The sequence below is a fragment of the Takifugu flavidus genome, chromosome 15 (genome assembly GCF_003711565.1).
Source record: "Takifugu flavidus isolate HTHZ2018 chromosome 15, ASM371156v2, whole genome shotgun sequence".
Classification (NCBI taxonomy): Eukaryota; Metazoa; Chordata; class Actinopteri; order Tetraodontiformes; family Tetraodontidae; genus Takifugu; species Takifugu flavidus.
This window is the reverse complement of record NC_079534.1, coordinates 3,410,142-3,434,304: the sequence shown is the minus strand read 5'-3', so window position 1 is coordinate 3,434,304 and position 24,163 is coordinate 3,410,142. Positions and strand designations below refer to the sequence as shown.

At 50.8% G+C, this 24,163-nt stretch overlaps 1 protein-coding gene across 2 annotated transcripts in view; it reads right to left on the bottom strand.

Annotated features, from left to right (window-relative positions):
* Positions 1 to 24,163, bottom strand: part of LOC130538571 (cadherin-24) — a 99,745-nt gene that overhangs the window by 359 nt on the left and 75,223 nt on the right. For both annotated transcript variants that reach the window (XM_057056299.1, XM_057056300.1), the window contains 7 exons: positions 17,138 to 17,319; positions 8,044 to 8,300; positions 7,447 to 7,583; positions 5,377 to 5,498; positions 4,036 to 4,153; positions 2,198 to 2,518; positions 846 to 1,053 (listed from right to left, as the gene is read on the bottom strand). In XM_057056299.1, coding sequence (XP_056912279.1) covers positions 846 to 1,053; positions 2,198 to 2,518; positions 4,036 to 4,153; positions 5,377 to 5,498; positions 7,447 to 7,583; positions 8,044 to 8,300; positions 17,138 to 17,319 — 1,345 coding nt within the window. The remainder of the gene's footprint in view (positions 1 to 845; positions 1,054 to 2,197; positions 2,519 to 4,035; positions 4,154 to 5,376; positions 5,499 to 7,446; positions 7,584 to 8,043; positions 8,301 to 17,137; positions 17,320 to 24,163) is intronic.

Sequence of the window (24,163 nt, the reverse complement as noted above, 5' to 3'; positions counted from 1 at the left end):
CGTTAAAAATGTATTTCTGGTCATCGCCAGCTTGATTCCGACAACACTACTCCCACATCCAGGGGGGAAACGCAGCAACGCCGCGTGTTTCACACTATTTCATCACTTCTTATTGTTGCTAACACTCTTTCTCTGACAGGTTTTCGGGTCTGTTTTTGCTGGGGGACCTGTAGCTTATGGTGGTGCGAAGACAATTCAGCTTAAACATAATCTATCAGAAAAGAGGGTCGATTTTGCTTCAACGTTGAGAAAGAAAACCACAAACTGCAGACATTTAATAATTCAGAAACATTCTCCTAGAGAAATGACAGATAATCTCATCTGCTGTAGCTTTACAGGTAACTTGAGGGAACTCGTGACCTGGTATGAACCTGCACAACGGCTAAAACTCGACGCACAGCCAAAAAGTTAGCATTGCCCTTAGCGCAAACAAAACCTTCACAAAGGTGGCGTTGGTTGCGAGGGGGTTGCGCCGGATTGTGTTCGTTTTAGAACGCGTCTGTGTCCACCTCCACGGGAGGCAATTTCGATTCCCACTAAAAGGATCCTTTGTACTTGTGTATGGCCTCCATATGGCGTGAATGAATATACATCTGAGCTAATTATTAGTCCAAAGGCAACAAAAATGTTTCATGAGCACATCAAACGAGTGTGGATGTAGCAGAACGTATTGAGGTTCCAACCACATGGGCTGGGGCGTCTAAATGAGACTGGTGGCTGGACGCGACCTGATCACTGAAACAGGCGCTTTTATTCTGAAGGTGTACGTTTGTCCCCGTTGCTCTCAAACAAGCAACGAGGTGTCACATTTAGCAAGTAAACACACTCCCCATCTGTGCACTCACACGTTCCTGCTGTCTAATGTGCGATAGCCCCGCGAGCGCGAGCTGTGCGGGGCGCTCTGCAGCGCCGCGATGTCAAAGGCAGCGGTGTCGGCCTCGCCCCCGCCCTCGTCGTCATACGTTATGATGTTCTCGCGCACGTCATCCTCCTCCAGCGGCGACAGCGAGTCCCGCTTCTGACGCCGCAGCGACAATGAGAGGGCACTCACCGCTGCCGAGCGGCGGCGGCAACAATGGATATTGGAAATTGGAAAAAGAATGATGAAGAGAGGGGAAAGGGGCAGAAATCACAGGGGAAATAAAGGATGAAGAGAGAGCGAGGGAGGAAATTTCAGGCAGACAAAGAGGTGTGACACAGGGACAAAAACAGACAGAAGAATTATTTGTTTAGAAAGCTGCTTTATCCTGTCACGCCTCCAGTCAGGGAAATGGACACTCCGCTGTCCCGAGACCTTTTATTAATATTCTCAGCACAAGAGGCGGAGAGGGGAAAACAGAGCAAGTCTGCTTGGATGAAAACCACCTTTTCTGGACCACATCCAGGTTTATTTGTTGAATCCGTCTGGCGTCAATAATCCCCGGACGGGCTGATCAAACTCACGTGAATCAGACGGATGGTGTTTTCCCTCCCTCGGCAGCAGCTCCGGGCTTTCATGACGGAAACGCAACACAGACATTTCTAAAAGCTGCCTGAAGCTGCTGCAGGTCTGGTTAAGACCTCCACTGAACTGAACTCTAAAACCTCACAAAGCAGCCCTGCTCGATCACCTTCACGCCCCGTTGAGCCCCTTTCATGACCGAGCTGGTCTTCAGCGGAGTGATAATGCCACCTATCAGCAGGGCATGAATACTGATCCGGCAGACTGGCTGGAAATGACAACCACGCCGCTCCGCGCCTCCGGCTCATCCAATTTAGCCTCTTGAGATCCAGCAAAGGTGTCGCACGCATTTTATTATGCGGCTATCAAAAAAAAACACACAGCAAAAAACGAGCCGGCCTGCACGATCGGCCCGATTTGTTGTTTTAGAAGTGATTAGCGGCGACCTTGCCAGAGGAAAATGAGAGTAAACCCCACGATCGAGCTGCGAGTGAGAGAAATATTTACGCTGCTGCTTTGTTATTTTCATATGCAGATGAAGCATCCAGGGAGCTGGTGGAGGGTAAACAGCCCTAAACATTATTTACTCATCTCTTTCTCTATCTGTAGATTATCATTAACCTCTTTCACAGGCAGGAAAACGTGTCGGCGTGTAAATAACACGGGTGCACATGTGTAATTCAAGACATTTACATGCGTTATATCTGTTGTATAACATTCTCGCTGCAGCCAGACTGATGTTGTGTTGGTGTTTACCCAGGAGCGTCGCCACGCAGGCCAGGATGGCGAGCAGGGCGGCCGTGCTGAGCCCTGGGGAGGGCAGCGTGGACTGCTGAGGGAGACACACCGCCTCCCGCTCCCAGTCCCACTCTCCCTCCGTCTGTTTGTCCTTCTCCTTCTCCCCGGCACGCGCCCCTCCTCTCAGGCAGGGGCAGACGGACACGGTGACCGTGCCGGTGCTGGTGAGCCCCGACGTCCCGTCCCTCAGGACCAGCGGTACGAAGAGCGTGTGGCTGGAGGACGCCGAGCGGGACAGAGGCTGGAGCTGGGACAGCAGCACCAGGCTGGCCGTGGGGCCTGGAGGAAGATTCATAATTTAGCCTCTGTTAACAGGACGCTCCAGGTCTGTCCCTCATTTGCAGACTGATGATTAATGTGGGCCGAGGCGGAATTTACCTTTGGTGGCCGCGCTGTTCCCTTATTACTCTTTCATTCCTCATTTCCTTTAATTTGGCCGTTTCTGTCCACAGTTACGGTGACGCTAATTTGCACAAACTGGATGAAGCCACTACAGAGGGTCTCATTTGGAGTTTATCCTGCTGTCTGCTGCGACCGCTCGCCATGATTAATGGCTCCGACTTGACTACTTACACAAAAAGTCCGTTAAACTTTCAAAACTGGGGCAATTACCGTACATGCGTCTGACTGCGGCCCTGCCCCGACGCTTCACACCCATATCGGTGTGTTTGTTTCCGTGCTCCCCCCACATATGTGTTAACAGCATCGGCTGATTGTGCCCGGCGATCTGACTAATCTTTCCTTTCAGAGGGAGCTGTGACGCGACTGCGTGGGACTTATTTTTAGACGCTCACGCCACAGTTTACGCGGAGGCTGTGAGAAAAACATTTATTCAGCATGTAATGAGCTGTGAAGGCAGCGAAACATGACTCGAAATAATATTTTTAGCTAATGAATGAAAAAAGAAAGAATCTGAAGCAGCGTCTGGTCCAATCCGTCCATCAAGGGGCGCTGTTTGGTTAGCGTGGTGTGCGCCTCCAGCCTGGCGGGACGAAGAGTGAAGTCACTCCTAATCGTTTCATGTCTTTCGGTTAATCTTTTTTCAGCCTGATGACGACTTCTGACCTTTCACCGGCTGCTTTTGTCTCCAGGTAACGAAGCGGAGGACCTGGTCTAAACGCCAAAACAGTCGCTAACATCAGAAACGCCGCGTCAACATCCATCTCATCCGACCTGACCTGGCAAAAGCTGGAATTCTTTCCATTAGGGCGTGACGCTGCTCCACGGAGTAGCCGGATAAATGTGCACGAGTGGCTGGGGCGTGTACGCTGACTCCATCCACACACGTGTGTGTGTGTGTGTGTGGTGAGGAGGATAAAGGAACGCAGGACAGAAAGATAGAAGGCTCGGCAGAAATGCTAAATGGCTAAATCCAATTTCACTGACATGAATTAAATAAGTAGCTCTGTTTTCTTCAAAAGCTTTTCATTGCAAATGTAAGTATGTTTCTGTTTGCGTGCATGTGTGTGTGTGTGTGTGTGTGTGTGTGTGTGTGTGTGTGAGGAGTGCGAGAGGGTGAATGAAGAAGAGGAGGACGCCAAAGCAAAACAAAGAAGCCAGCAGAGTTGGGAGATGGATGGAAATATAGACGGGCAGAGACAGGAAGGGTGGGCGGCAGAAAGGAATGCAGAAGATGCAGAGGATTTTGGGAGTGAAAGATGATGCCGGCAACAGAGAGACGGGAAGAAAATGTGGGATTAAGCGCCTTTACGGAGAGGGAAATAAACAGTGGAGCGCCTGAGCAGGAAAAGGGGGAATTAAGAGATATGCGCTAAACGGGAAGATTGAGCTCCTACCGCCGCTGTCCCTGACGCTGAAGTTGAGGGCAACGCTGGAGTCTGGGGGGATGCTGAAATACACGGTGCTGTCATTGCCTCCCTCATCTCTATCAATCGCCCGCAACACCTGCACCACCTGAAACACAGAGATAGAGAGAGCAGAGGAGGGTCAGGGAGGGGTGTGTGTGCGTGTGTGTGTGTGTGTGTGAGAGAGAGGAAACAGAAGATGGTTGTGCTTTTAGCTCCAAAAGCGTGAACAGAATCAAAACAAGCCTGCCGATTAGTACGGAGACACCAGTGAACTGCGTCTGATACTCACACTAAATGACCAATCGGACATTAATCTCCTTTTAAGAACACAGCGCAGGCGGCTTTTCATTAGCAGTAGCATCTGGAAGCGTGCGCGGCGCTAACCGACGCAAATTACTGGAAAATAATCTCCTGCAGTCAGAGCTGGCGACCAGTTTCTGCTTAATGACGGAGATCAGTCCACCACTCAGGGAAGCGTCCGCCTGCCAGCTTCAGGACGACCGGACACTTCCTGCGTGACCTCGCCGCCTCCCGAGCCATCGTAATCCCACGTCTGCGAACGCCTCCCGCACAACAGAGGACACGAGACGTCACAGGAAAACAAATCAAGGGCGCTGCCAAAGAATCACAGACTTAGCGGCGCGGCAGAGACGCAAGCGGAGCGACGGGAACGCCAGCAGAAGGAACAGATGGGCCGCGATACCGACTTATGATGGAGGAGCCAGCGTGGGACAGGGAGGCTGGAAGGAGGTGGGGGCGGGGGGGGGGGGGGGGGGGGGGGGGGGGTCAAAAGTTGGAAAGTTGCATCTTTAACCACATGTTAAATATGTGTAAATGCAGAGCAGGAGCCCACAGAGCGCCTCCTCCCTCTGCTGGGATGAGCCCGTCCTTCCTTCCTTTCCAACCCGGGTGTCTAAGATAAAAATAACAAATCAGAAGCGGGAGCAGTGAAGCTGTTCCGCAGCGTTCCGGACACCTGAAGCACCGTGTCACTCGCTCCTTTTGCATCTTTCTGATGAATTACAACCTCCGGCCCCGCTGACAAGCCTCGAAACGAGAGTTTTCGATTTAGTCCCGGACTCCGTCGCGTGGAAACAAAAGCGGAGCGATGACAATGGCTGTTCGTCAGCTCCGCTATTTATTTATTTTTTAAGTCGCGGCGGTGGAAAAGCGCCAAAAGTCTGGATCAATCTGGACCGGGAGGGTCCCATTGTTGTCGGGACAAAAGCCGGTTCCGGGAGGAAAAACGTATAGGCGATACTAACAACCCGCATTCACGCCTGGAGGTTGAAACTGCAGCCTGGAGAGCGGCGAAGGCCTCGTACTGACCTGACCCACGGAGGACGAGTCGCACATGGCCGTGGTGTACTGCCGGTCCAGTTCGGGGGCGTTGTCGTTCAGGTCCAACGTCTCGATGGCCACCACCACTCTGGACACCTGGCTGGGGTTGTCTGGAAGAAACAGGCAGCTAAGAACAGAGTCGCACACAGTCGCTGGTGCTGCACAGACACCCAACGAGGTGTGCGTCTGGGCCCCGTCGGGCCAGATTAAATGTCCCGGCCATCACTGAGGGCCGCGTCCGAAGCGATTCGATGGCGCCCGTCTTACGTCAGCCGCCGCACAACTGGCTAAACATGCGCTTTCATTTGGCTCGTGAGAGCCAGCAGCCTCCCAGCTGGAGGATGACTGATGTCGGGGATTTTTCAACATCAAACTGTTCCACTTTTAGGCGCGGCGTTTAACGGCTTTAAGTGTGCGTGCACGTGTGTGTATGTTTGTCATAAAGGAAGAAAAAACCAGAGGGAGCAGAGGAGGGTTGTTGAATAGAGGCAATCTGCATGCAGTTGCACAAGGGTGCAGTTTAAATGGATTGGCAGAGGGTCTCCCACAGCCGATTCACTTGGATGCACCCTCCAACATGAAGTTCTCACAGAGACGCGTTCCCAGCTTAAATTCACCACTGGGCCTTTTTAGGCTGCTTTTCTGCAACGCTGGCACAATCCAGCCTTCATAAAGGCGTGCGCTGGCGTGCCAACATATGCACGCGTGTCCTCAGGGAGGACAGCGGCTGGTTCCCACCGTTGACGAGCCGGAAATGAGCTCTCGCCGTAACGCCACCGGGCCGAGCCGGCCTGTCCGTGGGCAATGCAGGGTTCCCACTGTTCTTCGTGTCAACACAAGCTCACGCGCTCTGGTTAGTAGCTCATTACTCGAGCCCGGCGCTGACTGTGGCGCCCCCATGCCGCTAACAACGCTGCTGCACCCCGCGGTAACGTTTAGGCAACCAGGCCTGACGGGAAAAACGCGTCAAAAAAGCGTCACGGTGCCCTCAGACGGCCATAACCTGGTTTAATTGAGGTTTTCCAGCACGTCATCTTTGACCTGCCAAAGACGACAAAGCCACGTTTTAGCCTGGGAAACAGTCATTTTAAAAATAAACACCCGGCCTGAGAGGTTTGACAAACATATCAGCTATCAATATTTGGCTGAATTCATCCCGAGCAGTTTATTTAGCTAATTAAATGGACTGACATCTGCAGCCTGGGGACAGGAAAATCACTCCCAGGCTTAAATATTCGGTCTTTGCGGACCCAACAGAGGCAGCAGTAGCGAGAATATTAAAATTCCGAAATATTCCAGAGCCGTGCCACACCCAAGAAACGTGATCATGTGGCCTCGCTAACGCTGGAGAAGCTAGTCAGGCTTCTCTTTGTGCCATCATCCTCCACGTTTTTCCAGTCCTCGAGGGCGGCGGACGAGCTGGCGTTTCTGTCCTAGCAGGAGGAAAAGGAATCCTCTAAGGAATTTTGGGATCCCAGGTGAACGCGATGTCTACCTGGTAGGACTGAAAAGGAGCATTTTCTCCGGCCCCCCGAGGATTGGGGTGTTCTTCGCCGTCCGCTGTGTCACGGCCGTGCTCGGAGCTTCAGGCGGCTCATCAAACAGCGATGATATTTTTGGCATTATCGATAAACACGCTCGACACGTCTAAGAGCTGATTCTCGACCTCGGAGATAACAGTTGACAGAACAGCCCCGCGATGGGGAGGGAATCCAGCACGCCGGTTTTCCATTTACCCACCAAACCTGAGAACAAGAGTCCTCCTTTGGAAAACAGGAAGTTGTTTCGAGCAAGACATTTTGGACCCTTTCAAGGACGGATCGACGTGCTATAGGGACCGCTGGGCGGAGCCAAACGGCGTTCCTTTCTCTGCTTCGTGAATCGAAGCGGCAGTGAATTCCGCTGTTCTCCGGGCAGCTTAAACCTCTTCCACCGTTCTGCTCAAGAGTGGGTGCAGGTGACAGCAGAGCGAAAGGCTCACCGAAGGATTTTAGCTAATCTAGCGGGCCGGCGGTAATGACCAGCCTGGATCGATGTGCTGTACGACGGCTGACTGACCCCTCTGTGTGGCGATGACAGTGATGTTGTGCCAGTGCTCCCGCTCCCGGTCCAGTTCCATGGCCGTGGTGATGAGGCCGGCGTCTGGGGCGATGCGGAACAGAGCCTCTGGGTCTGACTGAGGATCAATGGAGAACCTAGAAATGGGCAAAGAAGGTAAAGAAAGTGAGAAAGAAGCAAAGCGGAGAGTAAAGGAAGGAGCACGCAGCGAAGGCGGTGGGAGGCGGAATAAAAGGAGCAGGCAGGGCGAGTGTGTGAGGCAGCGATAAGGAAGTCTACATTCAAATGGCCAAAGATTTAATATACAGAGATTATCGCGGCAGATAGAAGCTCTTTTGAAGTGCCTCTGATTATCTAAATATCTCCGTGAGTATAGCCACCACCAAACCGCCCCCGCGCACCCGCTCTCAGCGCCGCTGCTAATTGGGATACGCTTTTCTTTAGGCCGTTACAGCCAAAAGCAGTGAACAATCTCCCGCCGTTAATGAAAACAGCGATAAAACGGCTAACGCTCGGCAGTGTAGCGCTAAGATATCGCACAAAGTTGCGCGGCATCGGTAGCTTAATCTGACTTCACGGGACTGGGATCTGACGCACCTGATATTGTTAGTCAGACCCGTATCCGGGTCCACGGCGCTGACCCTGCCCACAGTGCAGGCCGGCGGGCAGTTTTCCGACACGTCCATGTGGTATCGGGCTCGTGCAAACCTCGGGGGCTCGTCCGCGTCCAGCACTGCCACTCTGATGGAGGCCCGGTCCTTGAACGGGCCTCGCCGCAAGAAGCGCGGATCCACGATGGGGTTGAGCACCTCCACGGAGAAAGAGTACGAGCTCCTGCTCTCGTAGTCCACAGCCTGGGAGAGACACAGAAGGCGGGAAATTTGTAGACAAAAGGCTCTGACCCGATCCGATGCCATCTGATCCCAGACCGGATTTGATAGAGCTGCACAAAATGACACATCAGAACCAGATGAAGGCTCTCAGAGGAGAACAGATCCATCGTGCGTGGATTGGAGATGGCGTGGTTGTGGGTGGGGTCTTGGGGGTTTGCTGTGTTGTCAAGGAAACGGTGACCTTGTAGTGTTCTGACACTCTTCAGAGCTGTTGGCGGATATTGTTACTTTGCTAACACCAAAGGAGCTAACGCTGCACGCTGACGTGCTGGTAGTTGCCTTTATAAGGAGTCAGTCCGGGTATTTGGCCTGAACCAGCGCCGTGTTAGCTAACCGCCAGCCTGTTGGCTCATTTCCGGCAGCTAGCTGATGTCTGGGGGGTAGAATGTGCCGCGGCGCTCCTGAAACACCCAGCGGCTCTGGTTTTGGGTGCATTTGAATGATTCGGCTGTTATAAACCAGCCGTTTCTCTGAAGTGTTGACAAATGAATGCACGAACAAACATTTTTGTATGAGGAAATTGGAAACAAAGACCGGCGCCATTTCACAGAAGCCGTCTCCCGTATTTTTCATCTCGGCGGACACCAAAGCCTGCGAGACGTGTTTCAGCTCCCTTTTTTATCATCGGATCGACACAGCTAGAGCAGATTTCATTTGGGATGGGGGCTCAGGCCCCAGTGGTTGTTTATGACTGCTGAGTTATGAAGCCTATTTGTGTGAGGAGTCCACGTGATTGCACGCCACGTTCCCGGCACGCCACGCTCCCGCCACGCTCCTGCCACGCCACGTTCCCGGCACGCCACGCTCCCGCCACGCTCCTGCCACGCCACGTTCCCGGCACGCCACGCTCCCGCCACGCTCCCGCCACGCTCCTGACACGCTCCCGCCATGCCACGCTCCCGACACGCCACGCTCCCGACACGCCACGCTCCACACACACACGATATACCTGACAGACATGTTGCTTTTCTAAATTCAATCATCTCTGCAGAATGAAAGCGTGTATGTGTGTGTGTGTGTGTGTGTATGTGTGGTGTGCGTGTGTGTGTGTGTGTGTGAGAGAAGGGCTCATTTATGATGTTCTCAGATCCTGTCAGCCTGTGTGTCCTGGTGCCCACAACTCATTTCACCATGATTGGCACAGAGACTGAGGCTGGAGTTAATAATCTCCAGGCTCTCCAGGCTGTGCTGGAGGAGCCGGCGGTCACCAGCTGTCCCCGGAATCAAACCAGTACGTTAAACGTGGTTTTTTTTGGGCTTCATTTTCGGCCAAAGGTAACCGCGAGATGGTGCAGCCATTTACACACCGTGCAAAAGAGACAATGGCTGGAATGTTCCAGGGAAGATGTTCCTGATGTTCCGCCAACATAATCCAGGGATCCAGAATTTGAAAAGACTCAAGAGTCAAATTACAGCTCCAGTGGGATGTTACAGGAGCTCCACCGTAGCTGGAATGTCGCAGGAAAGTGCTGCATTAGCGACGCTGGACCTGTTGTTCCCCCCACAATAAACCACAAAGTCTTCTGGTGGAATTCAGCGTTTTTGAAGAAGAATTGTGTTCGATTTTTGATTTTCTTCTTTTCCCCCCTCAGGAAAAACAGCAGGTGAAATGTCCAGGGATCCAGATGGAACAGTCTGTGCCTGTGTGTGTGTGTGTGTGTGTGAGTGTGTGAGTGTGTGTGTGTGTGTGTGCGTGTGTGTGTGTGTGCGCGCGTCACAGGTGATCCGTCTGAGGAGGAGAGGTGTCACTTACGCAGCGAGCGCACACTCATCACCTTCTCTTCATCCAACACTCCATCAACCGCGTTCCTTCTCCTCCTCCGCCACCTCACACACTCCATCACCCACCTCTGCCCCCCCCCCCCCCCCCCCCCCCCCAGGTTGTGTGTGACGCAGCACAAACTACAACACACACACTCTCATCGCCGTCCTGTGTTGCTTCTTCTCCTGCAGTGCTGAAGGGCGAAGGTGACGGAGCAACGTCACCGACGCTCACGTGTCCACGTCGCACTTAAACGCCACTTCAGTTACTCAGCATCTCACTTCCTGAATCGCCTCATTGCCGACTGCTGACAGCTGAAAAAGCGCCGCGGGACTGACGGCCGGCCGTGTTCTCATCAACACCAACTGTTTTCAGCTCAGACTGTGAAAGAAGACGTTAAGCTGGGCTGTGGTTGACCTGATCCCACTGGAACTGTCAGGAATATTAATGCATCATCAATTCGGCAGCAGTTAAGACATAACGAGGAGATTTTCCTGCTTTTTTAAAGCCTCCTAATTAATTCAGGCGGCGCCTCTGTATATCTCCAGCATGCTTTCTCTCGCTCCTTGCAGCACATGTTGAGTCTCTGGTCATGCTCCGACTGCACATTACTGATTCCACATTACACGGAAGAGTAAAAATCTTATATAACTCTTATCATTAAAGGACTTTTTAATCCCTCTGAGAACAAGGGATGAAGATTGGGGGGCGCTAACACACCAGCCTTTAAACGCTGAGTTCAGAGATGTCTCCATGTAACTCCTGACTGTCGTTAACGCGACGGGGAGCAGCCGTGCGCGCGCTTTCAGTCCCTTTCAGTTGGATTAAAAGGCAACGTGCACATTCACAGACCCAGCAGACACGGCTGAATGCCTCATTACAGCCTAGCGAGGCCTCGGGAGACTTGTTACAAACATGAGATGACCTCAAAAGCGGGTGGAGGTCACGGGCTGGTGGTCAGCAACCTGAGGCACGCGACCCACAACTGGCACGGTGCTTGCCATTCACCGGCCGACTGGAAATACGCAGCGTTGTTCAATCAGCCATTTTGAGCAGAGTGTTTCATTTACACTGGCAGTGCTTCCCTTTGCCAACATTTCCCAGAATCCCCTCCCACGTGTCTTCATCCTGCCTGCCTTTCCAGAGTAGCGGTTCAAATAAAGTCTCCGCTCACTGAAGTTATGGCATGACAGGCCTTCTAAGTGGAAGACTTTAGATTTGTTCCTCCAGTTTTGAAACTCTTCTTTTTAAAGCTTCCAAGTGTTAAGCAGCATTTTGAACCAAAGCACGAGGGCTCTCCATTTCAAAAAGCTTCTGACCCCTGCAGTAAAGCAGCAGCTCACAAGGATAGCCAGCGCTTCTGGTGCCTGCTTTCAATTATTCATGCTCACAGTCTGGAAGCTTGATTTAATTTTTAAATTCACGCACCATGTTGCCTCACAATATAGACCGGAGGTTCATCATTGATTGTTTTTGTGAATTAGAAGCCAATCAGTGAAGTGGAGCTTGTCGACGCAGCCGTGCATTGCTCTGCTTAATACACAGCCAGATATGATCCGTATCATGAACACCGATGTCAGAAACAGGCATTACAAAATATTTGCTGTCAAAGCTAGCTAACATCCAGCACCGCGAGCTAACGCGCGCTGGTGTGGAGTTTGACAGGACGACACAAATAAACAATAAATTCTATTAGCATCTGTTCCTCTCAACGCTTTATCCTCACCACTGGGGACGAAAAGACAGATTCAATATTTACATAAGCTTAATCAAACAGCATATTAACGTGGAGACATATTCCACGATTCAAATATGGAGGCTTGCCGCAAAACACGGGCTAAACCAGTTAATGTGACGGCCAGTCAACAAACGCCACACACACACACACACACACACACACACACACACTAGTTGCTCTGACAGGCCGTGTTGAAATTCAAATTTATTTTCAAAAACATCTCTTTCAATTTTTCTAATTAATTAGCCGGACCTGCTAGAGCGATGCGCACTAGTTGAGCACGTGTGTGTAGGCACAGCCCAGCAGGACGAGATGTTGCCTCTCCTCTGTCGCTCTGTGATTTACACAATTTACAAATATGGGTTGAGTAAAGACCCCGTGTGAAGGCATTAAAGCGCGTTCCCGTCCTGCTGCGGTCGCCAGCTTGACGTCTCCCTTGATTTTCTGCATATTTAATCAAGATCAGACATCCCATTTGTCTCCGGACAGAACCAGAGCTGCCAGAAAGAGCTTCTTTTAACCCCCTCCCTCTCTCTCTCCTCTCTTGTCTTCCATCTTATTTCTTTTCCACCCAAATTCTGGGCAAGACATTGGTCTCTCTCCCCCGCCTCCCTCTATCCCTCGCTCCCTCCGAGGAGATTAGCACAATCTCTCTCTTCATGTGAGAAAACAAACACAGATAATCCTGGGCGCGCTGCTGGCGTGTGACCGAGGATTAGCCGGCCGTTTTAAGTGAGAGCATATGGAAATAATAACGGCACACCGACACATGCATGAGCTAGCTTGTAGCTCAGGTAAACGGCACGAAAAGACGCACAATGAGCAGGTTTATACGGCTCAGAGCTACCCCAAAAAACCTGATGTTTCCTGTGTTGGATCTACAGAATCAATCCACACACACACACACACGCATATATATATATAAACACACGTCTAATGAGGTGTATGAAAGCCAGTCCATTATCTCAGTTTGTGTCGAAGCGGTTGTTTTTTAGTTTTTTTCTGCATCAGTGCTTATCGTCGCTCTCACAATCAAAACACACTGAGGCTCAAAGCGACGGGGGGGAAAAAAACAGCTATCGGTAAATGTCAGCGTTCAGGCTGGCCAAAGAAAGGGGGAACCGGACAGAACATAAATCAAAAGTGAAATAAAGGCCGCAACAAATTGCGCCGGGTTGGACGCCGAACAGAAGTGCTGATTGATATCGAGTCAAATCGTAACTGTAATGCGTCCCTGTTCGCCAGAGAGTCGGCCGGAGAGCGTCTCAAACAGGTGGCACACCTTCCACATGTAGCTAGCACCAATTAACACAATGGAATGTGGGAGGAAACTGGTGAAAACCCACACTGGCACTGGGAGGACATGGAACCGCCTCACAGAGATGAGCATCTCTGCACGCCACGTGAAATTAGCATGAGAGATACGCTGAATTAGCACCAATAGTTGCTAAAGGTCGTGGAGGGACTGAATAAAGTAACACTTTTTGATTCACCTTCTAAATCAGAGAGATTAGACCGAGCTATCCATGAGTTAGCAGCGCTCTTCATCACGTTCCAGATATCTTGCACAGGACCAGGAAGCAGCCAAATCGCTCGCACATCAGCATATTCGCCACATATGTTGTGTGGGTTGTGTCAAATTGCCGATATCCAGAACCTGTAACTCATTCAGCTGATTGCCGAGGAGTTTAGATAATGACCACATGGCACTGATGCTAATAAAATAAAACAATTACTAAGTCTCGGAGCCAGCATTTTAATAGCCTCTGGCGAAATAAGAGGAAAATTGATCGACACTGACACTGAAATGGATTAAAAATGTTAATTAGCTGGACATATGCGAGGAATTGCGAGGGTAAATATCACGGAACCAGCAAGGCCCTTGTGTGGAGCTTTAAGTTTGTCCGTGGAGGAAAAACTCAAAGTTCAGGCTTCCTGTGCGATTTACATCAACTACACAGACAAACTTATTACTTTCCAAACTACTTTTGCAATAATTCAGCTTCCTTCTGACCAGTAGGGGGCACTGCTGCCTCTCTTCAATAACCTGCTCCCCACGCTGTGGCCTTGCTCACACACTGTATCAGAACTCTATTAGCAGCCATATGTACCTTCATTAGCAGCTGTGTACATGAACCAGACTGGAGCGACCACACGGAAGGTAGCCCCCAAGAGAGGAAACTCAACTGTATCGAAAAGCACGTGTGTGTGAGAAAAAGAGAGAGAGAAAGTGGCAGAGCCGGGCCGAGCGAGAGCTGCACACACGACGTGCGAGATGGTCTCCAAGCACAACCAGAGCCAGGAAGGCGGCGAGTGGCAAGGCGAGGGGGGGGGGGGGGCGTCGTGTGCTGGTTTAATATTTGGATGTATGTGTGAGTGTGAGTTATAGGAAGGTGTGTGTGGGTGGGGGGGGGGGGGGTAGAGTGGTGTGAAGGAAATGCAGAGAGACAGTAGCTGATGAAGGGAAGCGGGGTGGTGATGCAGGGATGGGGAGTACAGATAGACCAAGAGAGAGAATATGACAACCCTTTATTGGTCTGTGTGTGTGTGTGTGTGTGTGTGTGTGTGTGTGTGTGTGTGTTGGCCTGACAGTAAATAACCAATGATGAGCAGCAGGCAGCTTCTCTCGCCACTTTGACTCGCAGGCTGCTAATGACCTAGCTTTCCAGGCTTGTCCCCGCCCACCCTCTGCCTCTCCACGTCCTGACGGCGCTCTGGTCTCCTCGCCGCTCTCGTGGACGCCTGATTTGCATAATTATCTCCTCATACAGCAAAAAAAAAGAGTCAAAAGTGAGTCGTGTCTTTGTTGGAATGCAGCTCGTAAATCGAGAGAACACTCTCGGATCGGAATGACCGTGGCTATAAAAGACGTATTTCCTTTACGATACACGGCTGCTGGATTTGGATCTATTTGTCGACCAACTGAACGTGAGCGTTGATGAATGTTTGCGCAAGACTTCATCTCCTTTCCTCCTCCCTTCGCCTCTGGTCGTCTCCTACATCCAGCTCCATCTGTTGGCTCTATTTACCACCCCCACATCCCAGCTGACACATCATTCGGAGGGGAGGAGATGAGCTCTGCGTCCCTCGCCGCTCTTAAACCGGTAACGGCGTCGCGTCGCAGCTCTTTCCCCTCGTTCGCTGCAGTTTAAACACAGCGAGCGCCAAGGTCAAGTGCGCTCGGCTGATGTGTACACACGCGGTATATCTCCCCGCTTTATTGGCGCTCGTCTCGGCGCGCCGATCCATTCGGTGTATTTATGTGCGTGAAGGAGCTCGGCGGGTAAAGAGATTCAACCCACGGCCGGGGGGATGACCGGAGAGGTCGGGCCAATTCTGCGGCGGCACAAATCGTTGCCGTTGGAAACGTTTCCTCTCCGGGTCACGCACATCATCTGCACAGCACTTAAAGGTCCTGGTTCCGTTAAAGGGCCCCGCGAGACCCCAGAACACACCTTTGGCGTGCTAAATACCCTCCCCACAATCAAAGGAGATCAAATAAACCGGGGTGGGGAACAGGCTTGAGCATTTGTTGGGGTTCGAGTCTGGTAATCACAGTTTTCCTGGATTAGCATGAAAGGTTAAAGCTGTAATCTACCTGTTCCAGCAGGATGTTCCTTTATTCACGGAGGAGTCCAGCAACCCTCCCAGACGAGCTAACGCTGCCTAGCATCATCGATGTGCATCGCACTGAGCGAGAGCTGAGGACAAATCCATGGTTAACCTGCGAGCTGCTCTGTTTTCCCCCGGAGCGGTGCGGCGTTCCCAGTCCAGGCTCTGGTGGAGGGCCGCCACGTTCAGCTGTACATTCCGTCTGTGCTGCTGGATGCTGTGGGAGGACTGGTGTGGGTGGGAGGTGTGTGCTGCATTTGTTTACATGGAATTCATTTTCCCACTTCATGCTAAATGGATCGATTCTCTTCACACTCAGCAGGTTCTTCTGTTCGGCCTCCTTCCCCTGCTCGTTCTGCATGTTGTTGCCATGCGGCTCCCTCGTTCGTTCCCTCCCTCCCTCCCTCCTCTCCTCTCCTCTCCTCTCCTCTCCTCTCCTCTCCTCTCCTCTCCCCTCCTCCTCCTCTCCTCTCCTCCCCCTCCGTCTTCCATGGACCCTGACTTAGGAGGTAAAGCTCCAGAAGCCGACATGGGCAGATCGGACGTACCCCCATTTATTGAGATATCTGGGGCATCTGTAGCTTCAGCACCTTCTTAAAGAGGTAAAAAAAACAAGCCCGACTGCGTTTAATTCCACACATCTGAACCAGCGCATCTCCCGTGTGTGACAGCATTCATGTGATCTTCTCATCACTCAAGCCATTAAGAAGCAAAATAACGGCAAATTCTGTAAACTAAAGACGGTTTTTGCTTTTAATAATTAAGCTATCTGAGACGACAGGGGTTAAAAAGCAGCACGGCTGACTGATGCTCCCTCGTTAATATTAATACGCTGCGTTTATGGGGATGTTTTCCTTGGTTTTGTTTCTCAGCCGTGTCGTCTCACGGAGCAGCCGCTGAGCGCCACTCTCCCCGTCTGCCCCGGAGCACATCTGTCCATCAGCGCAGATCAAAAATCTTTTATTAGCTTTGCAGGAATATTCAGCTGAGCCGAAGCTGTAATTTGCTGCCGACTCTGAAATATCAAACCTGCAGTCGGATGAGAATTTACACGCCAGGCGGGCGAATCACAATAAACTTCCTGCTCCAGGATTCAGCCTTGAATTCCGTTTTATGGCCGATGTCCCTCAGATCACAGAGGGCTGATGACATTAATGTAGACAAACACGTCGTCCTATTTCAGGCTCGTCAGGCCGAAGCCTTGAGACGTGCCTCCTGGACCCGGGCCTCATTAAGGCTGCCTAACACGAGCCCCGACGCCGACACGCGTGTTCTCCAGCGAGCCGCGCTGGTAACGAGCAGGTGTCAGCGCTCATCTGCCCCCACGGTGGCGAGCACGCCTCTGCAGCGTTGGCCCGAACGTGGTGGATGGAGGAGAGGAAAGCTGCGCCGAGTCTCCACGGTCCCCGAGTGAGCCTTTTACGGAAGGATGCCGGATGCATAGAATTTTAAAAAGAAATCGAACAGCGAATTACGAAAAACGCCCGTTAAAATGCAGAATTCTGACCCGGATTGGGCATTTAGTGTGTTAAATGTTGCATGTCTTTACATCCAAATGGTCGGAGAGTTTAAGTTTAAAGGGAAGTACATCAGAACCACGGTGTGGAACGCTCATGTACTTTTGAAGTAGAATCCGTGACTCCTAATCCAAACGGACCCTTAATCCTCCCATTTCCTTCCTCTCACCCTGTTGAGTGTGATGATGGCCTCTTGGTTCATCCCGCTGATGTTGAAGGTGTCGCCGGACTCCCCTTCCAGGATGGTATATTCCAGCTTGGCGTTCTCCCCGAGGTCGGCGTCGGTGGCGGAGATGCGGCCGATCTCGGCCCCGGGGATGGCCAGCTCGGAGACGGAGAAGGACCACATGCCTGGGAGGGAGGGAGAGGAGGAGACTTCATCATTTCATGCACCGCTGCACTTCATTTGTGGGCTCAACGTTTAATTTTGGCTTCTGACCTCCTTCCCAGCTGCCCCCCCCCCACCAATACCACCCGCCACCTCCTCCTCCTCAGCCGTTATTTACAATATTCGCCCCGATAAGCGCGGCATTTAATTCAACACAGCGGTGAGGATAAAGCAGAGATAAAAGGAGAAAAAAAGGCCGAGCTCAGCATTGTGGTGTTATTAACAGGTAGGAAAAATACAGCCAGAGAGACGATTGTCGGGGAAAATAAATTAAAAAAAAGGTGAGGCAAAGAAAAGACAGAGCAGGAGGAGAGGAGATAAAGAACAAGCAAAGATTGGAACATTTGAACCCAGTGAGCTTCTGTAACTTTTTATCTTAAATGTTTTTCCAGTCTCCGATGCTTCGGCGGGCTCTTTCATGTCAGCTGCCACCATCTTTGGCGCCCATTAAAACAACACTATCGGTCTTTTTAAAGACTTGTCATTGTTCTATATACGACACAAAGAACCTCTTTCATATCTCACCTGCTGCTCTTCAACATCTGATGACTATGCGATTCAGAGGAGCGCGACGCCGCCCGAAACTGAGCCGAGCTGCTTGAAAACAGCAGGAATGCAGGTTGCTCTGACACTTACAACTGAGTTTCAGCATCGCGCACACACCCACACGCACAGCGGCGGCGCCGACGCCAATAAAGACGGCGAAGAAAGACAGAAGCTTCGCGGAGGAGCAGGTAAGACGTCAAGGTTCGGCAGATCCGGGAGGCTCATTCGACAGAGCTGTTATCTGCTCGGCTAAAGCTAACGGATCAGACGGGGCCGTAAATGCGCCGGGGGGGGGGGGGTGCAACACGTGCAAACACGGCGAGTTGACAGAGCTAAGATAGCCCACGCCGTCAGATCAGAACCGTAAATCTGACGTGGAGGGAAGGCGGGAGGCTTCACTTCGGGATCACGGCTCATAACTCCAAACGGCGGCTGAAACGTTGGCGCCGCCAGAGTTTTTTAAGGTTTCTCCTCACGGGTTTGAGTAAATCATCCCCACTGGAGCTGAATTTAAGCCTAAAAGCAGCAGAATTTGCACCACAGGCCCAGGAAATGGGTTTAAACTGCTGTCGTCTCGACAAACCGTCATCGACTTCTGGGAGAAGACCCGTTTCATCCAACACACAAGGCCACAGATTGAGCTAATGGTCTGAGTGGATTTTACACGCAGATTCAGCAGGTGTGATCTTTAATCACATTATTAAAGAAGAACAAATATCTGGTATTGGTTTTCTGAACCAAACATTCTGGCTGTACCACCTGTGTTTGGAGCCTGTGGGAGATTTGGGAATTCAGCAACAACCTCAACACCTGTTAGCATAAATTTGAGGTAAGACCAAAAAAAAAAAAGGTTCACTTTATTTAAAGCTCGTGGGATTTTCTGCCAGAATATTGGAATAAAGTAACAGTGAACAATTTTGCATCACGGCTGGAAAGGCTGATGTTTGGATTCCTGCTATCTGGACCGGGCTTCCTCAGCTGAGATCAAACGAAGCGCTCCTTAAGTTACAAACAACTCGTCTGCTGCCTTCAAGTCCCCACTGAAAACTGAAGGATATCAACAACACACACACACACACACACGGAGTATCCTAGTGGATACGAGGTGCAACACATAAACATCTGCTAACGAGACAACCTCAGCCTCTAGCGTTGAAGCTAACAGCAAGTGTTTGCTCCAGGATAAATTGCAGCACAAATATTGAGTCTGCTGGTCGGGTCTCCGGTTTGAATCCCCTGGACACGACTGTCAGTCCCAGGAATTGTGGGGGAGCTTCTACAAAGGTTCTGAATGTGAGCAAAATACAAAAATGTGACGGCGTGGTCCTCAGAAGGTTGCTCAAGAGGACAAATCTTACAGTATGAATCGAATCCATGAGTACATCAGTGTTTGCTGCTGCAGGATTTTTGCTGGTTCTAATTAGAGATGACGAATCAGCACAATTAACAAAAGTGCTGGTTGTAATGAGATCTCTTATAATAGTTCCGTGGGTCTAAATATTTACCCGCTCGCTACAACAACAGCGTTTAAATCACCGCTCTGACAGTCACATTAAGCTTTCAGCTCAAGTCTTGCAGCTCCACATGAACATAAATCTCCACATAATCTGCCCAGGTTTGGCTCGTTTCACAGCGTGAGCTCATTTACCTCCAGCTGACCCTCTTCTCCTCATCTGCTTATATGCTGATCACTTCTAGATGTCCCCACTATGAAAGGGTGCGGTTCATAAACACGAAAGACTTATTTCCCTTCTTTGGATAATGAACGGCTTCATGTTTTAAATTCTTTTCTACTCGCTAAAAATGGTGGACAAGGTGCCCAGAAGAGTGAAATAAGCTCTGCAAATACAGATATCGAGTGGACCAACTCTCCATTGGGCTATTTTTGCTTCAGTACAATACTCAGCACACAGTTTTCTGCTATTTTGTGTCCAAACTGTGCCCCTGGCTGGCCCGTCAGGGCTCAGGTAGGCCAAGAACGAGGTCCCGGTTTGGAAGATGAGTTAACAGGAGGTTGAAGATCAAATACTGTAGCTCTGAAGTCCAGCCGAGGGAAACACCCGAAACACCGTTTCTGCTGTCAGAGGCCTGAAAACCTCGATAAAGGTCGCGGGGCGGCAGTTAGGAAGGAAGAGCTCAGGTGTTTGATGCTGCATTTGGGTGTTTTGTTCTCTCGTCTTTCAATGAAATCAGGCTGCAAAAGCTGCAGCGTTGAGTTTCTAAGATTCTCCAGCACACAGTCATGTGACCAGCAGCCATCCAGACTCAAATGCACTGGGGACTGAAAGGAAGCGAATCCCCGGAGAGGAGGATCTCACACACACACACACACACACACACACACACACACACACACACACACACACACACGCACACGCGCGCTGGGGCCGTCAGCATTGTTTTGTTTAGCCAGCCGATTCTCAAGGGTTCTACAAAAGGAATAATTATTGCTGTAATTGACAGTATCATGGCGGTACCTGTTGTTGTCAGCATCGTCAGTTGCTATGGCGATAGTTTCAGCTGCGGTGTTTTTAAAAAGCAACGCTGATCTGCCCAATAAACCCACCTCTGACCAGAGGCAAACATTTCCGCGGTGCTAAATGCGTCAAAAAACGAAACGGAAAACCTCACACGACCACATTTTCTGCTTTTTATGCAGTTTTTGCCGACGCGGCGATGACCTTGTCTCCCCGATGACCTCTGACCTCTGGCAGTGAGGGTGGTTTTTAGAATCATCATCCATTCGCGCACGTCTCTGTGTAATTGTTGAGGCTCGCGGTTGTTTAAAGCTGCTCCCTGGAATGGCGATGAAACTAGGTGACCGTCTCTGAGCCCATGGCGACGCGGAGGTGTGTCCCTCGTGCCAGGGTCCGAGGGTCCGAGCGGCCACGCTCGTGCCTTTTTACACCTTATAAAGCCTCTTTGTTTTCTGGTAGGTCTCAGAAACGACTGCGCTGCAGCGGGACAACACCCGCGAGGCCCCGCGGGGCTCCGCCCACCAAAAGGACAGCGTGTGCCAGGGAATCAACATTAAATGTCGGTTTAAGTGCCGCGATTACCATCCCAACCATCTGGGAGTGACGGAGCACCAGAAGGCTGCAGAACAGCACATAAACGGCGACGCTGCTAATGAGACAGCAGATTAGTTCGGTTATTTACACGTTAGTCGTTTTCTTTATTGACATGCGTTATTGCAAGTAGGCCGACGAATGCCTGTTGCAGCGTCCTGAATTCTCTCCGAGGCGGCGAAGCAACCGCGAGGGGCGCGACACAGGGGGTGTCACGCTAGCAAAATAGGAGACGCCAAGTCATTATCAGCTCTGTGCTCGCGGGGGAAAAGCAGCACGCTGCACAAGTCGTACATCATTTCCACCTGTGATGGAAAAAGGGAACATCCAGGGGAGAAGACGGGGACGGGGGGGCGGGCGATCGGTGGTCCGACGCTCCTGAATCCTCCAGCTCTGAATGGCAACGTCAGAACAGACGCTGATAGAAAAAATATATATGTAATAATAGATAAATAAAGAATCCCATCTGAGAGGAAAAGAGAGCGCACAGTTCTGCCCTCCGCCTTTGTTCACCCAGGTAGAACCACGAGGACTGGCTGTAAGGGCGCAGCAGGCGTTCCACCGGCTCAATACCGCCTCTCTGCTCCCCGCAGATCTGTGACAAAGACGAGGCCCAAAGCTCTCCTGTGCTCGAAAGCTTCGATGTGGCCGAGAACTTCGTATCTGGGTCTTGTTGTCGAGCGCTGTTGCAGCAGGTAACGAGCAGTTAGACTCAAGGAGGGATGATTAGGGAGTGCTGCCAGAAGAGCCGAAAACTGGAGCAGAAGTGCGATTTGAGCACGTTTACGCGCCTGCATACGTCCGCCAGAGGGGGCGCTGTTGAGGTGTGATGGTTTTAGAGCTCGTTTTATTTTTAGTCGATTAAAATACGCCAAGGTGAACCTTTGGCGCCCAGAGATTTTAAACACATATTTGTAGAAACCAGCAGCATCTGGAGGCTCCACCGGGAGTATTTCCCCACAGGACTGTGGTTCTGTATCAAAGCTCCAAAATGCATTTATCAGTGTCTCCACGAGCCCGGTGGCGAGCGTGGAAAAGATGGCGAGCTTTTCTTCCCCCCATTTCATCTCATGCATTAGTGGAACCTAATACAATTGTCTGCTACAGTTCTTCTAAATTCATTAGAGCCCAATCTGTGGCCTCCACGTCTTTTCTTTGACGGGTTTATGAGCCCTAAATGTTTCCTGAAGCCCTCCGGTTACAAAATGTGGACGAACCGGATCAAACGCCTGTACACTTGTTCAGACAAATGGCAGGAGGCAACAGGTGAACATAATGAGACAGATGGGCAGATAGGAAGAGGAATAAACCCGATGCTAACACAGCTAACGCTAACATCTCTGACCACGCAACACAACCAAGTATATTAATTGGATCTTCTTTTTCTTTTTTTTTCCAAGTCTATGTTGAGATTTATTGGGACGAACGCTGAGGGGAACCACTTCTGGAATACGAGCATGGATCAGAGCGTGTGATGTTAGCAGAAGCACCGAGCCACATTTGATCAGAGCGTTTCCTGCGATGGCGGCGGAAAATTGAGGAATCATTAAAAAAAAACAAAAAAAAAACACTGTCTTGCTGGCCAAGACCCAAGCAGAGTTCTGAAAATAGCAGGAATAAAATCTGCATCTGCTTAGCGTCCGGAGCGCCGGCCTCAGATTTGGGAGAGTTGGAAGGAAAAGTGAAAATGGAGGCGGGAAAGGGCGCCTTAATTCACGCGTCACCGCGATGGAAGCACCGATATCAGCCACAACTCAAGACTGTCTATTCTTATCAGCCCAGCACAGGGTTAAGTGATGTGGAAGTTCATGTTCTCCTTCAGCTCTTGACGAGGTTAATAACAAAACATTGGACATCTTTTCTAGTGCTGCCTGAAGGACGTCGCACAAAACGCTCGCTGTTGAACTCGCCTTGCACAGAGAACGGCCATTAGCTATTATAGAGCTCTGTTCTAGTGCCATATGAAGGAGGATAACAAGGCAGGACGCGCACCGCGCACGTGTGTGTGTGTCTGTGTGTGTGTGGGGGGGGGGGGGGGGGGGGGGGGGGGGGTGTACTCCATTAGTGGGTGAACGCCTGTGATTGCACGCTGGGGTCGTGCAGCTAGCTAAGTGCAAATGAATGAATGAATCCTTTCAGGGCAGATAAACACGCAGCAGAAATGCTGTAAACTTGAGTAAGTGGCTGAACACACACACGTTAAACACACACACCGCTCACACACACGTGTGTGTCCAAGAGGGTCGCTCTCAGAAGTCACCCCACCCCCTCAAACAGCTCCCATTTCTACATCATCATCCAGTTCTTAGACGCCGCTTCGATGTGTGTGTGAAAACATTGGGAATTCTGACATTCTTCTTCAGGAATTCCACCTCTCCCTACTAACAAGTGCTGGAAAGCTCCGGAAAACCTGAACGCAGATGATGCGAGGATGAAATGTCTGGCTGATGCGAGCGGCTGTTCAAACCAGTTCGAATCTGTCGCTAACATTTGCCTCCACCTGTGAGCTGATGTGTTAGAACAGAGAAAAAGCCTGGAAAGAACCGCAGGAAAAGGCGGGAATTAGTGGCTAAAATGGAGGGAGCGGAAAGATCTGACTGAGAGCGATGTTTCCAGCAGTGATTTTACGCGCTGAACTTTAGATGAAATATTAATACTGAGCGGAAAAAAACAGGCGGCCGGGGAAAATAGAAGGATGAGGAGCACGATGGTATTAGTCACCTCCGTTTTAATTAGTTCCTCCTTTCATTTCAATTCCTCCTGCTTCAGTCGCAGCTCTGGAGATGTAAAACTTAATTAGAGAATAACAATTATTGGAAATTATTGCCTATTACCTAATTGTTTAGGTTATCGCTGTAATCATTATGACTCTTCACGGCTGCAGCGGAAAATTGGATCCGCGCGAAATTAGTCAAACCCCCAAAATGCATCAGTGACGCGCGGAAGATCTAGAGGTTGGCCTCAATTTACAGGAGGATTTAACTGGGATGAAATCGCGTCCCCCTGAGACTCAATAGTGGTTTAAATGGAAAAGAAACGGAGCTTTCAGACCCGCCTGCACACGCTGGTTCACACGTCTGAAGTTTATCCAGCATCCGGAGCAGAAATGAGCCGGGATGTTCTGCTGCAGGCTGGGATGCGGAAAACACACCACTAGATAAAATCCCAAACCACACTGAGAGTGGGGCCGGAT